Source organism: Balaenoptera physalus, assembly GCF_965194825.1.
Source record: "Balaenoptera physalus genome assembly, chromosome: 1".
Classification (NCBI taxonomy): Eukaryota; Metazoa; Chordata; class Mammalia; order Artiodactyla; family Balaenopteridae; genus Balaenoptera; species Balaenoptera physalus.
The window spans coordinates 82,303,633-82,319,091 of record NC_138882.1 but is presented as its reverse complement, the minus strand read 5'-3'; the positions used below and the strand labels follow the sequence as shown (position 1 = coordinate 82,319,091).

The window sequence follows — 15,459 nt, the reverse complement described above, 5'->3', positions numbered from 1 at the left end:
GGTCCAGTGTTCTTCCCATTAGCCCATGTGGCCTCATGCCCCCTCCAGACTGGCAGCCCACCCCACACCCAAGGACCTGGGTCACATCTTCCCCTTCCTTCCCACCCTTGACTGTCTACAGGACAAAGGCTGTTCAGGGTACAGTGAGGCATCCTGAGCGGAAAACATGCCTTTCCACAAGGCTGACTCCCCCAGGCTCTCCCCCCACATGGTCCTGCAGTGCAGCCAGGATGCAGCCCCACAAAAGGCCCGAGCCTGGGTTAGAAGAAAGAGGAGGCCTGGGGGCTCCCAGGGAGGAGGAGAAAGGTGAGACCCAGCAGAGAAGGAGCGAGAGACGGCCCTGCAGCGTCTGCTGGAGACTCTGCGGTGGCCGAGGCAGCTGGGTGTGAATGCAAATTTCATTGGAAGGAGCGGGAAGCCCCCCACTACCCCCCCACCCCAGCACACCTGGCCCTTCCCTGCTATGCACCCTAAAGTACCATTTTGCCGATTTTTCCAGTCCTTCATGCAACAATCCCGTAGTAAACTGGGCCCATGCTTGCCGTCAACAAAGATCCAGAAAATTAGTCTGCTGAACGTGCCTGGAGGGTGGAGGCTGAGTCTGGGGTGTCAGGGAAAGAGGTGTCAGGACTCCATGCTCCTCCTAGATGATTCCACCTCACCCTGGTTGGTAGGCAGCAGGAGTGGCAAAGGCCTCTCCTCAGAAGATGCCAGAAAAGATGCCAACTCAAGCTTGAGCAGTCTTACCTCATTCCTATCTCGTAGTGTCTTCGGGAAGAACTGAGAATGAAGGTGACCTGAGCAGACTAAACAGTTTGGTTATTCACGCTATATTTATTCTTGGTCTGTTCCTTTCTCATTCCATCCTCAAGGGGGTTCTCTTTGCATCTATCGCATAGTTCTAGGCCTTCCTCCCTGCCAAACTCAGCCTTTTACGGATTTATACACCAGAGACTTCCGAACCGCAACTCAGAAGTGGTCTGGGGAGAAAGGAGCAACGAGGGGTGAGCCTGGGAATCAGGGTGCGACCGGTCAGGCCATGGAGGCTTTATACGCTCCCCCTCCGCGTAAGGCTGTTTGTTTGCATTGGGCGGAAGCCAATCAGATGCGCGGGATCAGGGTGTCCTGGCAGAGGACACAGGCGGCTATTTGTCTGTTCTCGTTTGTCCTTCTCTCTGGGAGGAAGAGGGAAGGGTTTAGGAAAGGATGGAGCGGACAGGAAAAGACAGTCAGTCGATCCAATCCTTAAAGAGCACCGTCGGGGTGGGCTCCATGCTGTCAAATATGGCCCCAGCGAAGACCCTGCAGCTCCGGGGCTGACTCGGAGGGTCGAGGAGAGGAGTGGAAGAGGGAGTAGCCGGAAAAGCAGAACGTCCTAGGCTCGACTCAACAACTGCGTTCTGTGTGGTCTTGGACAAGTCACTTTCCCTTCCCTCTGGTAAACGAGGAGGCTAAGGATCCTGAAAGTGTAGGATTTAGGAACGTGAAGCCACTGATGTTGGGTTGCAGAGAGAAAAGAAGGTCAAGAGACCATTCGAAGCTCGAAACGTTTCTAAATGGCTATTTACGGAGGGAGTGCTCCCTTTGCATTGACAGCAAACAAAAAAGAAATGCGCTTATTCTGGGTGTTGGAAACGTTCTATATCTTAATCTGGGGCTGGGTAGTTACAGGGTGTGTAAAAACATGTCAAAATTTATTGAGCTGTACCCTTAGGATCTGCACCTTGTTGTATGTAAACTCTATCTCAATAGAAAGGTTTAAAAAATGAGCTTAAACTCCAGTAGGAGTTTAGACTTCCAAAAGAACTTCCTAATAAGAGGGATTTTTAGAGAAGTGAATCTTCACTCGGGGAGGTTAAGGATCTCCCTTCTCTTGAGAACTTTAAGATTATCCATCTGCTGAAGGAGGCGATGGGGAACTAGGGAACAAATAAGATGCCCTCTCTTGGAGAGCTTTCCAAAATCCTTCCATCCTCAGAAATTCCCATGTCCTTCCCAGAGACAGCAAAGTCCTCTGTGCTATCTAATTTCCATCTCTCCTATTGCAATGCTGACCACTCACTCTGCTCTCTGTGGAGTTCAGCCATTTCCCCGGCCTTACACAAAATCTCTTTAGAGCCTTGAAGCTTGAATATTGAGGGGGACCTCATTTCAACCTTCTCACCAACCTTCTCTCTCCCTCTCCCCATTTTCTCCTCCTTGGGGATGTCAGTTCCTGTTCTGAGCCCGCCTCCACCCAGGCCCTTTTTCCGGTGGTGTGTGCCAGCCGGTCCTGCATCCCACATCCCCAGCTGTTGACATTTCGTTGCCATTACCCACAGGATAAAGAAAGGGCCCCTGTTATTCAACAATAGGGGAAAAGAAGGAGACAATGGGAAATTGTGCTTCCGATGGGGTGGGGACAGAGAAGGAAAGGACAGACAGATGACAGACAGGGGAGCTGGACAGAAGGGGTCAGGTTTTTTGAAGCAACTGGAGGTCCTGGAAGTCTGATTCCCACCTTGAGAGCCTCTTCCCATAGGCAATGCGCACCCAGGCACCGGAGGGCAGAGGTGAGGGCTTTGCTGGGGGAGGTGGAGTGGTGCTGCGCAGAGTAAGCCCGTATGGAAAAGTGGAGGCAGCTGGAACTTGACACTTATGGATCTTTGAGCCTCATTTGTAGTTCAGTCCATGCCCATCAGTCCAACATCCTTACACCCACCCATTAATCCATCCCTTCTCTGGTCTAAGAGCATCTAGGAGAAACGAGGCACCCCATTCTCCACAATATTCCAGGTAATTATTCCTGGGTTGCCTCCTTTACTCCATCCCTCTTCATGGGTTCCCATGCCTCTTCCTAAGCCGTGTCTTCCCCTGGGCCCAGGACAGTGAGTGCCACAGACACAGTGCCCGGTCACAGAGCTGGACCCTAGTCACTTAGCCTGGCTTAGTGGAGTGATGAGTGGGGGAGTTTTTGGTACCTTGACTTCTTTGAACTCAGGACAGAAGCCTTTCCTCAAAGGTGTGAAAGGAGAGACCACGATGATCAGGGGCCCAAGTCCTGGGGCTCTTAGATGCTTGGACCTCCCAGGGGCCCAGGCAACTCCTTCACCTGGAACCTCTTCCTTCAGCAGGACAAAAAGCTGCCAGTCACTGCTCCCTCCATCTCTGTGAAGAGACCCACTTCTAACAGGTCAGTGTCAAAATATCTTACACAGTACTGTTGATCAGAATGTTCATAAAATAATTATCAGTGAAATAATTTTATTCTATACCTAAAAGTGTCCCATAAAAATTATGAATATTTCTCTTAAATAAAACTTTATAAGTGGAAAAAAAAAAGGTGGGGGGAGGCACTGGAGCTGTTGGCCGCTCTCTCATTCTCTGTAAGGGGTATGAAGAAGATATGTGTGCGCCTGCTCTGAGAAACAGAAAGACAGATCAGTGACTAAGAGCTTGAACCTCATGTCAAGTCTGGATTCAAGTCCCAGCAAACCCCTCCTCTTACTAGCTGTGTGACCTCACTCAAGTATCCTGACATGTGAGCACCTTTGAGCATATATAAATGGGATCCATAGTTGTTCCTACCTCATTGCTAAGGGGAGTAAATATAAAAGTGTACATGTAAAGTGCCTAGAGCAGTTTCAGGCACGTTAAACTTTAAACGTGGGTGCTGGCTGTCATTACTATGGGTCCCTCAATCGGTCTCAGTTCCCACTATCACTGTGCTTACCAGGTTCTCCTGTACGGGAGATGTGTTCTCGCGCTCAGGTCCCTGTCCCAGATGCTTTCCTTTTTAACCATTGAGAAGTCCTTTCTGCACCTCAACCCTGTCTCTTCTGCTGCATGCTCGGCTCTGGCCTTCATCTGCAAGAAGATGGAGTCCAGCTCCTTAGCTTTCCGACTCCTCCAGTCTTTCCTTCCTCTTGCCATGTCCCTGCTCTTCTTCCCAGAAGTCCTTAATGGGAGCTCATTCATTAACACACATATTTATTTAGCACCTACTGTGTGCCAGAAACTATGCCGGGAGCTGCAGATAACAACTAACATATACATAGCCCTTACTAGATATCAGGACCTATTTAAGCATTTTACATATATTACTTCTTCTAATCCTCACAACTCCTCAGTGAGGTAGGTGTGCTACTATTCACCACATTTTACTGATGAGGACATTGAGGCAGAGAGAGGTTAAGCAACTTGTTCAAAGTCATGCGATTAGGAAGTGGAGGAATCAGATCTCAAAAAGGAATAAAACTAGGTTAAGGGGTCTTTAGTCCAATTTTTAAAAAAATGGCCAAGGTCAGATCATAAACATAAAAAATTTATTTTGCTTTATATTAAGCCTTATTGTTCTACTGTTTCAAAATTCAAATTTACTCACAAGAAAGAGTCAGTTTCATATTAGATTTGGTTTAACAAATGCTGCTCCTGCTATTCATTCTTATCACCAAAAAAAAAAAAAAGACTATTTGTGACAACGATAATATGTTCCAGAAAATTAAAAGTTAATGTCTCTTAGAGACAATACAAACGTTATCAGTAGAAGTGAAGTATACCAAATTTATATATTCAGGAGAATATGAAACTTATACCATTGATTGTTAAAGGGTTTAAAAACTTTTTATTACATTTTGTAACAAAATTCTAGGCTTAGTTGTAAAATCCTGGGTTAACTACCATTTGGAAATTTAAATATACACTACAGTAAACATTTAGAAAATGTTTTTCTAAAATGTTCCATCTAGGTCAATAGACTTGTCTGTAGAAGTCTTTTATAAGGATAAAAAAAGAAAAAATGGCCAAGGTGATAAAGAATAAAGAATAGAATAAAGAAGGGGGGAAAAATCAACTACTGAAATAGACAATTGTGTTTGAAATCATTTTTAATAGTCTTATAATTTTATACTTTATAACTTTATAATTACTGGAAAGCTCACTGACATAGTCTACATATGCATATGTATTACTTTCAGATCCACACTGCTAATTTAGCTGCTAATAGAAATACTTCTAAGAAAAAAAGTCCCCAGTCCAAGGCAGTAGGGGAACCAGAGGAGTAGATCACAGTGCACTACAGCGTGATGAAGTGGAGGGGAGAGGAAAGGTTTCCCAGAGGAGGTGAGGCCCAAACTGATTGCCTGTAAGAGGAAGGTGAGGGTGAACTTGGACTGTGTTGGAGCCAGAACATGTCTGGAGCACAGTGCAGAGGGCACAGGTGGTGAGGGGTAGGGTAGGGGGGCAATGTTGGAGGTGCTGGGAGAGGCTGGATCACAGAGAGCCTTGGAAGTTGGGTTCAGACACTAGATTTGATCCTCATGGCAATGGGGAGTCACCGTTTTAAGCAGGAGAGTGACAAGACCATAGTTACTCTGACTTCAGATGAAGAATGGGTATTGGGAGAGGACAGAGACCACAGGTGGCAATCCAGAAGGCAAGATTTGGGAAGTACCACTTGTGCTGAGAATGGATAGGTAGAGGAGGTGCTAAATTAGGACCTGCTGACTGAAGGGATGTGAGAGAGGAGGAGGGATGGGCTCAGGAGGCCTGGCAGGGAGTGGAGTTAGTTACTGCCCCTCCCCCATCACCTTCCTTTTGCTAACAACTTCAGCCCCTTTTTCTGCCCTCATGGCTTCCAGCTCGACGGTCCCCTCTCAGGAATCCCTGATGGGAGATCTACCCTGTTCCCTCCACCCCATTCCCTTAGTCCTAAGGAATGCCCACTCTTTGTGCCCTGCAGACTGTGCTGGGCTGACTCCCCATCATGCAAGGCAGGATCAGTCTCCCCACTCTCTGCCACTTCCTTCTCCCTTGGGCCTTCACCACCTTCCACAGAGCCCTGGGGGACTCAGGTAAGACCTTAGCTCTGCCCAGAATCTGGGGAACAGTGGTGGGGAAAGTGGAAAGGGCAGCTGTTGGAGATACTCTGGGGCTGAGAGTCATTGCTGAGTGAGCAATGGAGGAGAGGGTTGGGGGAGCCTGGGGTACGGGGGTCTGGGTAGGCACTTGGGGCATTGAGGGTGAGGGGGTTCCTGCCACTGTGGCCCCCTCTGCTCAGCACCCCACCCTGGCCCCCACTACCTCCTGCCCCCCATCCACGAGGTCGTTCACTCTCGTCGTGGGGCCACGACCACGCTGCCCTGCGTCCTGGGCGCCCCGCCTCCCAGCTACAAGGTGCGCTGGAGCAAAGTGGAGCCGGGGGAACTCCAGGAAACGCCCATCCTCATCACCAACGGACCGCACGCCCGGGGCTACGGGCCCCTGGGGGGGCGTGCCAGGATGCGAAGGGGGCATCGGCTAGACGCCTCTCTGGTCATCGCGGGCGTGCGCCTGGAGGACGAGGGCCGGTACCGCTGTGAGCTCATCAATGGCATCGAGGACGAGAGCGTGGCGCTGACCCTTCGCCTGGAGGGTGAGGCCCTTCGGTTACTGCCCCGCTCCTCTCCAGGGGTGGTTCGGCTGTCTCATCTCAGGCCTCCCAGGGCTCCTCCCCAGCCTCTCCCCCGCCTGCTCCCGGGGCCCCCTAGCCCTTCTTCCTAGGCTGCACCGCCCTTCCTTCCCCCTCTCCTTCTGCCGGCCCTCCCCAGGCTGTCTGCCACCCCCCCCCCCAGGTGTGGTGTTTCCGTACCAGCCCAGTCGGGGCAGGTACCAGTTCAATTACTATGAGGCGAAGCAGGCGTGCGAGGAGCAAGACGGACGCCTGGCCACCTACGCCCAGCTGTACCAGGGTGAGCGGCCGAACCCGGGCACCGCCCAGGCGCCCTCCGGGCTGTCACGTGGACCCCAGTGGAGGCGAACTCCGGGTCTGGCTCCCGCCTGTGGCGCCTCTAATCGCCCGACCCCCCACCCCACCCCCCGCCATCTCCCCCCAGCGTGGACCGAGGGTCTGGACTGGTGTAACGCGGGCTGGCTGCTCGAGGGTTCCGTGCGCTACCCTGTGCTCACGGCGCGCGCTCCGTGCGGTGGCCCAGGGCGGCCCGGGATCCGCAGCTACGGGCCCCGCGACCGGAAGCGTGACCGCTACGACGCCTTCTGCTTCACCTCTGAGCTGTCAGGTAAGGGGGCGGGGCGAGCCAGCCTCAGCACCGGAGGGGGCGGGGCCTGACCGGCTGCGAAGGAGGAGGATTCAGCCTGTGAATGAGGCGAGGCGGGGCGGGGCGAGCGGGGCCAGGACCCGGACCTGAAGAATGGGGCGGGGAAGGTAGAAGGCAAGTGGCTTGAGATCCCGGGCCAGCTCCGTGGTCTCTTGAAGGCCTCGCCCCTCCGTCACTCCGCCCACCCAGGCTCCAGCCTGTCTCCCGCAACCTCACCCGCACCCCCAGTCTCGTTACTCCCACTCCTCCTACCCAAGCTCGGACCCAGCCGACCACACCTGCCCCCCCGACTCTGCTCCCTGGGAGTCTGAATCCCGCCGCGCCCCGGCTGGCCCTTCTCTGGATCAGTCGGTGACCCGCTTCGGTCCCCAGGCCAAGTGTTTTTCGTGCCGGGGCGGCTGACGCTGTCTGAAGCCCACGCGGCGTGCCGGCGGCGCGGGGCCATGGTGGCCAAGGTCGGGCACCTCTATGCAGCCTGGAAGTTCTCCGGGCTGGACCAATGCGACGGCGGCTGGCTGGCGGATGGCAGCGTGCGCTTCCCCATCACCACGCCTCGGCCGCGCTGCGGGGGCCTCCCGGATCCCGGAGTGCGCAGCTTCGGCTTCCCCAGACCCCAGCAGGCGGCCTACGGGACCTACTGCTACTCCGAATAGGGGCCCACAGCGCCCCCTCCAGCGCGCGCGACAAAGCCTGGGAGTCGTGTCAGGGGTCTCTTGCCGCCCCTTTCCCGCGAGCCTCCCCTTCCATCAGACGAGGAGCAGCCCCTCCTGACCCGCCTTCTCGGCCGAGGGCTGCAGGCCGAGGATCCCGGCTGGCCCGGCGTCGGGGAGGGGAAGTGGTGGCACACCCGGTGGCGGTGCGCGGCTACGACCCTCGGACCCGCGGGGATTCGCGCGCCCCGGCAGACGAGGCAGCCACTGCTGGGTGACGGATGGGGCGTCCCGGGGGCATTAACTGACTTCTATATACAGCAATAAAATAACTCGAGGACTTTTTGTGTTGGGTGAAGCTGTAAGCGCGGCGGCGAGGCGTGGGGGGATGAGGGGGATGACCTTGGACCCAGCGTGCTGACGGCGCGCCTAGGAAGACAGAGTAAGAGCAGAGGCTACTGCCCCTGAGGGGTGAACCTGCAAGAGAGTAGGGATTGCGAGGAGAGGGCACCAAAAGGCCGGAAGAGAGTTGGATTCACCGTGGACGGCCTGGCCATGGATAGGAGCAAATGAATCCAGGGTGGTGTTGTACCAGGCACCACGCGGGGGCGCCACACACTCACTTAAGATTACTCTAGTTCAAATCTTCCAGGAGCGCTCCAAACCCCCAGGCCTAGCCCCTGGGCACCACAGAACAAATACAAGGTGGACCTGAACATATTTCAAAATGTGTTTGTATCCTGCCAGTCTCCCAGAAGGGTTTACATGATTGCTATTAAAGGAAGGAAAGTCATTCCGCTGTTAACAGCTGATGGGAAATTAAGCCCTCAGAAGGAAGAGGAGGTTAACGGACACAGTAAGGTCCTCGCAGGGCTGATACTGCAGGGCGGCTGTGCATTGGGTTTAGCGTTCACCACCATCACGGCCGCCAGGGCAAAAGGGGCAACTGGACCAGGGACATTCTTAACATCTGGCTAAAAGAAACATACCAGGAACTCAAGAGACAAATTCCAATGTCATTAATTCATTTTCCTTAATATATATTATATTCTATATATTTTATTTGTATGTTTGTTTGTTTATTACTGTTCAAGCAATCTAGCTACACCACAAAAAGCCTGGGCTAGAGAATAGTCATGACTGGCGCAAAGGGTATGAACTTTCTAACGGCACTTGATACATGTTGTAAAATTGCTTTCCAAGAGGATTCTTGCAATCATTGTCAAATGAATTCATCCCATGGGACTTTATATAAGGGACAGAGGATAACTGAATGAACATCATCTTCAATAATCCTCATATAGCAAATGAAATATTTGTGCCAGTTCTTAAGCTTTGGTTTTTTCATCTTGGTCATGGGATAATAAGATCTGCCTCCCGAGTTTGCTGTGAACAGTAATTGAGACAATGCATCGACTGCGTAGTACATGTCTGGTACACATAAGAAGCACTCAGTAAGTGGTACCTATAATAATTAATGAGTAATAATGATAGTAACAGAACAAAAATAATTATTCTTATTCAGGTTCTTACCAGGTAGCCTGTAGAATCGGTTGTTGTATGGCACTGATTAGTCAGGATAAGCTAAATTATGCTGTGATAACAAACAACCCCCAAATCTCAGTGGCTTAAAACATAAAAGTTTATTTCTCACTCTAGCTACTTGTGCTTTGTGGTCAATAAGGGGGCTCTTCTTATTTTAGTTATTCAGGGACCCCGGGTGACAGAGCAGCCACCATCTCATATGCCATCAATCACCATGCCAGAAGGAAAAAATAAAAAGAGCACTGGAGGGTCTTATACAAGCAGTTAATAGCTACAGGCCCCAGAGACACCTGTCTTGTTCACAACTCAATTCTCCAAAACTAATTACATGGCCCCACTCAACCACAAGGGGGCAGCAAAGAGCAATCTTACTTTGGCCTAGACGTAGAATTGGAACTATTTGGTGAACAGCACCAGCACAAATGTTGACCACCAACAGCAAGGAGGGCAGTCTAAATTCTGGGACATATTGGACATATTGGTAGTCACCCACTCCCCCAATCTTCTGGGTTTTCTAATGTTTGATTCTCTTAACGTTTGATTAATGTTTGATTCTCTTCCATTTGTCTTGGGTGCTATGGAGTGAATGTTTGTGTCCCCCCACTCCTATTATGGAGTCAGAACCCCAGGAAGCCAAGATCTAAGGCCTTGCAGCTCAGCCCGTAGGAAGATGGCTTGTCTTCAGTATAATGCCTTCAGCATTTGTCAAGAGACCATATGAGAAACGGTCATGGGAGGAGCTTTTCATTTGCTGCAAAGCTTTGTTTCTTTGCCCATAGAAACATATGACCACGAATTCTTACAACTACTCTTCATATTGCTATTATTATTATTTTTTCGTTATGGAGAATTTAAAAAGTACACAAAAATAGAACAGAATAAAAAATCACTCCATCCTCCAGCTTGACGATTTCAAAATTATCCTTGTTTCTTGAATCCTCTCATTTGTGTTTGTTTTTTGCTGGAGTATTTTAAAAACAAATCTCAAATAGCCTATCATTTCACCTGTAAATAGTCAGTATGTGTTTCTAATATATAGTGACTTAAAAATAACCATAATTCTGGGAATTCCCTGGCAGTCCAGTGGTTAGGACTCCACGCTCTCTCTGCCAGGGGCCCAGGTTCAATCCCTGGTTGGGGAACTAAGATACCACAAGCCACCCAGTGTGGCGAAAAAAAATTTTTTTTTTAAACAAACAAGCATAATTTACTATCACACTCCTCCAACAAAATTAATGTTATCTAACATTTAGTTCATGATCAATTTCTCCTGAATGTCTAAAAATATAACTTTATAATAAGTTTATTTGCTCAAACCAGGATCCAACTAAGGTCTACACATTGCATTTGATTAGTTGTTTTGGGTTAATTTAAGTATCTTTTTTTTTTAAACTTTTTTATTTTTTTGCCTGCATTGGGTCTTTGTTGCTGCGCACAGTCTTCCTTCGAGTTGCGGCGAGCGGGGGCTGCTCTTCATTGCGGCGCGCGGGCTTCTCATTGTGGTGGCTTCTCTTGTTGTGGAGCACGGGCTCTAGGTGCGTGGGCTTCAGTAGTTGCAGCGCGTGGGCTCGGTAGTTGTGGCTTGCGGGCTCTAGAGCCCACGCTCAGTAGTTGTGGTGCACGGGCTTAGTTGCTCCAAGGCATGTGGGATCTTCCCAGACCAGGGCTCGAACCTGTGTCCCCTGCATTGGCAGGCAGACTCTTAACTACTGTGCCACCAGGGAAGCCCCTTTAAGTATCTTTTAAGCCATAATACTTCCTCCTTCATTTTATCTATACCATCTTGTTTGTTTATGTAACTGGGTCTTTTTCCTGTCAGGTTTCCCACAGTCTTGATTTGGCTGAGTGTATCCTCAAAGTGTCATTTAATATATTCCTCCATCTCCTGTAATTATATTTACAAGTTTGATTAAATTAACACTCACTTTTTTTCCCCCCAGTAATATTTAATAAGTGATACTGTATACTTCCTCCTTCATCACATCAGGAGGCACATGGTGTCTGATTATTGGGCTAAAATAGTGATGCTAAGATTGATCAGTGAATTCAGATAGTGTAAGTCTGATCCACTCATTATAAAGTTTTTCACTGTATTAGTTTCCTATGACTGCTGTAACAAACTGCCACAAACTTGGTGGCTTAAGACAACAGAAATTTATTCTTTTACAGCTCTGGAGGCCAGAAGTCCAAACTCAAGGTGTCGGCAGTGTCACACTCCCTCTGGAGACTCTGAGGAGAATTGTTTCTTGCCTCTTATAACTTCTGGTGGCTGGTGGTGTTCTTGGGCTCCGCTGGCTGCATCACTGCAATCTCCGCCTCCTCCTTTTCATGCGCCTGTGTCTTTTCTTCCGTCTCTCATAAGGACACTTGTCACTGGGTTTGCATCACCTGGCTAATCCAGGATGATCTCATCTCAAAACCATTAACTGAATTCCAGGAATGAATTCATGTAATAAATGACATCCACAAAGACCCTTTTCCAAGCAAGTTAACATTTGCAGATTTCAGGGACTAGGACGTGGATATATCTGTGGCCATCTGTCAACTCACTGCACTCATCAACTTTTTAATCTAATGGCTACTGATGATCACTGTCTAGATACATTATTTCGTTAGAAGTGCAAAATGGAGACGTTCTAATTTTGTCATTTCTCCTTCATTTATTAGCTGTGAATTGTCTATGAGGAAAAATTTCTCTTTATCCACTATTTTGTTACCCTGACATATAACCCATTTGGGAAGGTAGGATGTTACCCTGACATATAACCCATTTGGGAAGGTAGGATTAATGTTTGATTCTCTTCCATTTGTCTTAGATAGGTGCTATGGAGTGAATGTTTGTGTCCCACCACTCCTCAAAATTCATACGTTAAAACCTTAATCCCTAATGTGCTGGTATTTGGAGGTGGGGTCTTTGGGAGGTAATGAGGTCACAAGGGTGGAGCCCTCATGATGAGATTAGTGCCCTTATAAGAAGAGACTTGGGAGAGCTTACTTCCTCTCTCTGCTCTCCACCATGTGAGAATACAATGAGAAGACAGTCATCTGAGAACCAGGAAGTGGGCCCTCACCGGACACCAGATCTGCTGGCCTCCAGTACTGTGAGAAATAAATGTTGTTTAAGTCACCCTGACTATGGTAATTTGTTATAGCAGCCTAAAATGACTAAGACAACAGGGTTCCCTAAAAGCAGATGTGAGTCAAGACTTTGAGTGCAAGGAGTTTATCTGGGAGGTCATGCTAAGGAGCACTGGTATAGAAGCGGAGAAGTGAGACAGGAAAGGGGAGGAAGCTAATGAAAGGTTGTGATAGAGCAGGTGGAGCAACTGGGGCTCAATCCTGCTGGGGAATTCTGGAAGGCAGTGTAGAACCTGTCTCAGGAAATCCCACCTGAGGGGCAAAGAAACTAAAGTATTATTGGTCAACTTCCTGTCTGAAAGTTGAGGGCTGCCTCTGGAAGCATTAACCCTCTACCATTCCTGGCTAGCCCTGAGCACAAACATGCTCCCATAGCCAGAAAAAAAACGTTCCCAGGCAGAGTCACAGATGTTCTCCCAGAAGCCTTCCCCTTGCAGAGGTGAATGCAAAGGATAGGGGTCACAGCTATGCTAAACCCTTTGCACTGCTCATCCATTTGTGCCTCCATGATAAGATCACTTTGTCCCCTCACCGATTCTTCAAGGTCATGGCTGATCGCATTTCTAATTCATTAAAAAGAAAGTTTTGGGAATTCCCTGGCCGTCCAGTGGTTAGGACTCCGCGCTTTCACTGCCTAGGGCCCGGGTTCAATTCCTGGTCAGGGAACTAAGATCCCACAAGCCCCATGGTGCAGCCAAAAAAAGAAAAAAGTGTCTTATTACAAGAAGGTTAGTGGGACAAACAGTTGCTGCAGTTGGTTCCAAGGCCGTAATCAACATTCAACATCTCCCTCCTCTACAATTCATTCTGTTGGTCTATGAGTCTTTCACAATGGAAAAACCCTGACCTTCATCCCTGAAGGCCTCAGCCTTTCATTACCATGCCCTTAACAGGCCAACATTGCAGTAACTGCCTGTTCATGATTACCACTGGACATGGGATAATCAAGATCAAACAACTTGGCCAGTATAATTCTTTTCTTTGTTTACTGGTCAGTTGGCATGAGGTGCCCAAAATGACCCGGAAGTTGCTATAGCCTTAGGTTTAGTGATACCCTTACTGTGACACCTGGTAGATGCATCTCCCACTCCAGGAACTATGGCTTCTAATCCTGCAGAGCCTGAATTTATAGGTACAGGAAGCACAAATTCCCGAAGTGGGCCACTGGTGAGAGGGGTATTGCTTCTTTCATATCCTGGTTCCTGTACCCATGATTTTTACCCATGGGATACAGCACCATGGAATGGCCATTGGTTCAAAATATATATATATACTGTGTTTTGAAGGCCAGTACCCCAATCCTAGAGGATGTTTTCCCCAAGCTGGTATTTAGATGTGGTGTAAAGAGGCCATACTAACATACTATCAGGTTGGCAGTTTCAAGGAGATATGGTACATTGTAGGCCCAATGGATCCTGTGGTCATGTGCCCACTGTCACATTTCCTTCACTATAAAGTTGATCTCCTTGGTTAGAGGTGATACTATATGGGATCTCATAAGGATAAACCATTTCCTTTATGTCCTTGGATATAGATATTAGTGATGGCCAAAGCACTTGGGCAGGAAAGGCAAATCCATATCCAGAATATGCATTAATCCCAGTAAGGAGTTACTGCTCCCTCCCTCCAAATTGAAGGAGGTACATTGTAATCAACAGGCTTCCCAGTGGCTGGTTGATCTCTTTGAGGGATGGTACCATGTGGAGGCTTTAACATCTGTCTCTGCTGTTGACAGGCCAGCATTGGCAGTAGCTAGATCAGCCTTGGTGAGAGGGAATCCATGCTGGTGAGCCCTTATATAGTCTCCATATTCACTGCCACAACTACTCCATTCATGGGCACATTGTGCAAGCCCTGGCATGGCGGAGGACAAAGGCTGGCTGTTATCCACTGGAGTCCTTCTATTCCCCTAGCTGTTCAATGTCTCCTCTGCAGTGAATGCTCTTAAACAGTACTGCCATCAGACACAATGTCCACTCCTGTAAGTCCATCCATATAGCTCTTCCCTAGACTTCTTATCTCCAACCTTCCAGTTTTGCCCTTTCTGGCCTGACCAACCAGCTAAGCCATTTGCCACTGCTCAAGAGTCCATGTATATACTTCCTTCAAGTCATCTCTCTCACTGCAAAGTAGGTGACCTGTGTACTGCTTGAAACATCCTCCTGGGAGGATCTTCCCTCACCACTGTCTTTCAGGGCCACCCCTGTGGGGGCTGCAGTGTGGTAACAGCCCATGTTTAGCTCACATCAGTATGTCACAGTGGGCTTCCCTGGTGGCACAGTGGTTAAGAATCTGCCTGCCAATGCAGGAGACACGGGTTCGAGCCCTCGTCTGGGAAGATTCCACATGCCGCGGAGCGACTAAGCCCGTGAGCCACAACTACTGAGCCTGCGCGTCTGGAGCCTGTGCTCCACAACGGGAGAGGCTGCGATAGTGAGAGGCCCGCGCACCGCGATGAAGAGTGGCCCCCGCTCTCCGCAACTGGAGAAAGCCCTCGCACAGAAACGAAGACCCAACACAGCCAAAAATAAATATAAATAAATAAATAAATTTCTAAAAAAACAAAAAAGGTCGCAGTGATTCATCTATGGACCAGGGGTGGGCTTTGTCCTCCTCTGCATCCTAATCACAGACAAGCCCCACAAGGCTACAGGGTGAGCTGAGAGAGAGGCAAGGGTGCAGCAGAGATAGGTAATGTGGGAATCTGGGCCTGCTGCTCATGTAGTTTACTCGTGCCTCTGTATGTATTCACACCCAGTCGCAAATGTACCATTGCGGGTTGCCACTGTGCTCACCCACGTGTGCTCATGACTTAGCAGGTCTGAAAATTCCCGGATCTTGATAGGAAAGGGAAACAGGGAAGGGAAGGAATCCAATAAATAATTAAGTAAATAATCCAAATAATTGGGCAGGTGATGGCTATGGGCAGCTGGAGCTCAAAGCTGCTGGGAGCTCTGAGAGAAACTTGCCTCAGAGTGTTCCCTCCTGAGAGGCGAGGGGCTGGGGTTTTAGTCTTTCAACTCCCCTTCTGTCACTGATTGAGGGCCGTTTCC

The 15,459-nt window shown here is 49.3% G+C and overlaps 1 protein-coding gene across 3 annotated transcripts; it reads left to right on the top strand.

Moving 5' to 3' along the window:
* The first annotated feature begins 219 nt into the window (after window positions 1-219).
* Window positions 220-8,064, top strand: HAPLN2 (hyaluronan and proteoglycan link protein 2). Of its 3 annotated transcripts, XM_082414849.1 has the most exons (8): window positions 220-1,004; window positions 3,111-3,172; window positions 4,956-5,100; window positions 5,362-5,831; window positions 6,038-6,391; window positions 6,591-6,707; window positions 6,852-7,034; window positions 7,446-8,064. In XM_082414849.1, exons 4-8 carry the CDS (start codon window positions 5,744-5,746, stop codon window positions 7,724-7,726), a joined length of 1,023 nt encoding a protein of 340 aa, XP_082270975.1. In that variant the 5' UTR covers window positions 220-1,004; window positions 3,111-3,172; window positions 4,956-5,100; window positions 5,362-5,743; the 3' UTR covers window positions 7,727-8,064. The 3 variants fall into 3 exon arrangements, with proteins under 3 accessions (XP_082270975.1, XP_082270977.1, XP_082270976.1); XM_082414851.1 differs by lacking the exon at window positions 4,956-5,100 and having other exon boundaries at window positions 225-1,004; window positions 3,114-3,172; window positions 5,720-5,831; XM_082414850.1 differs by lacking the exons at window positions 220-1,004; window positions 3,111-3,172; window positions 4,956-5,100 and having other exon boundaries at window positions 5,112-5,831.
* Window positions 8,065-15,459: the final 7,395 nt, after the last annotated feature.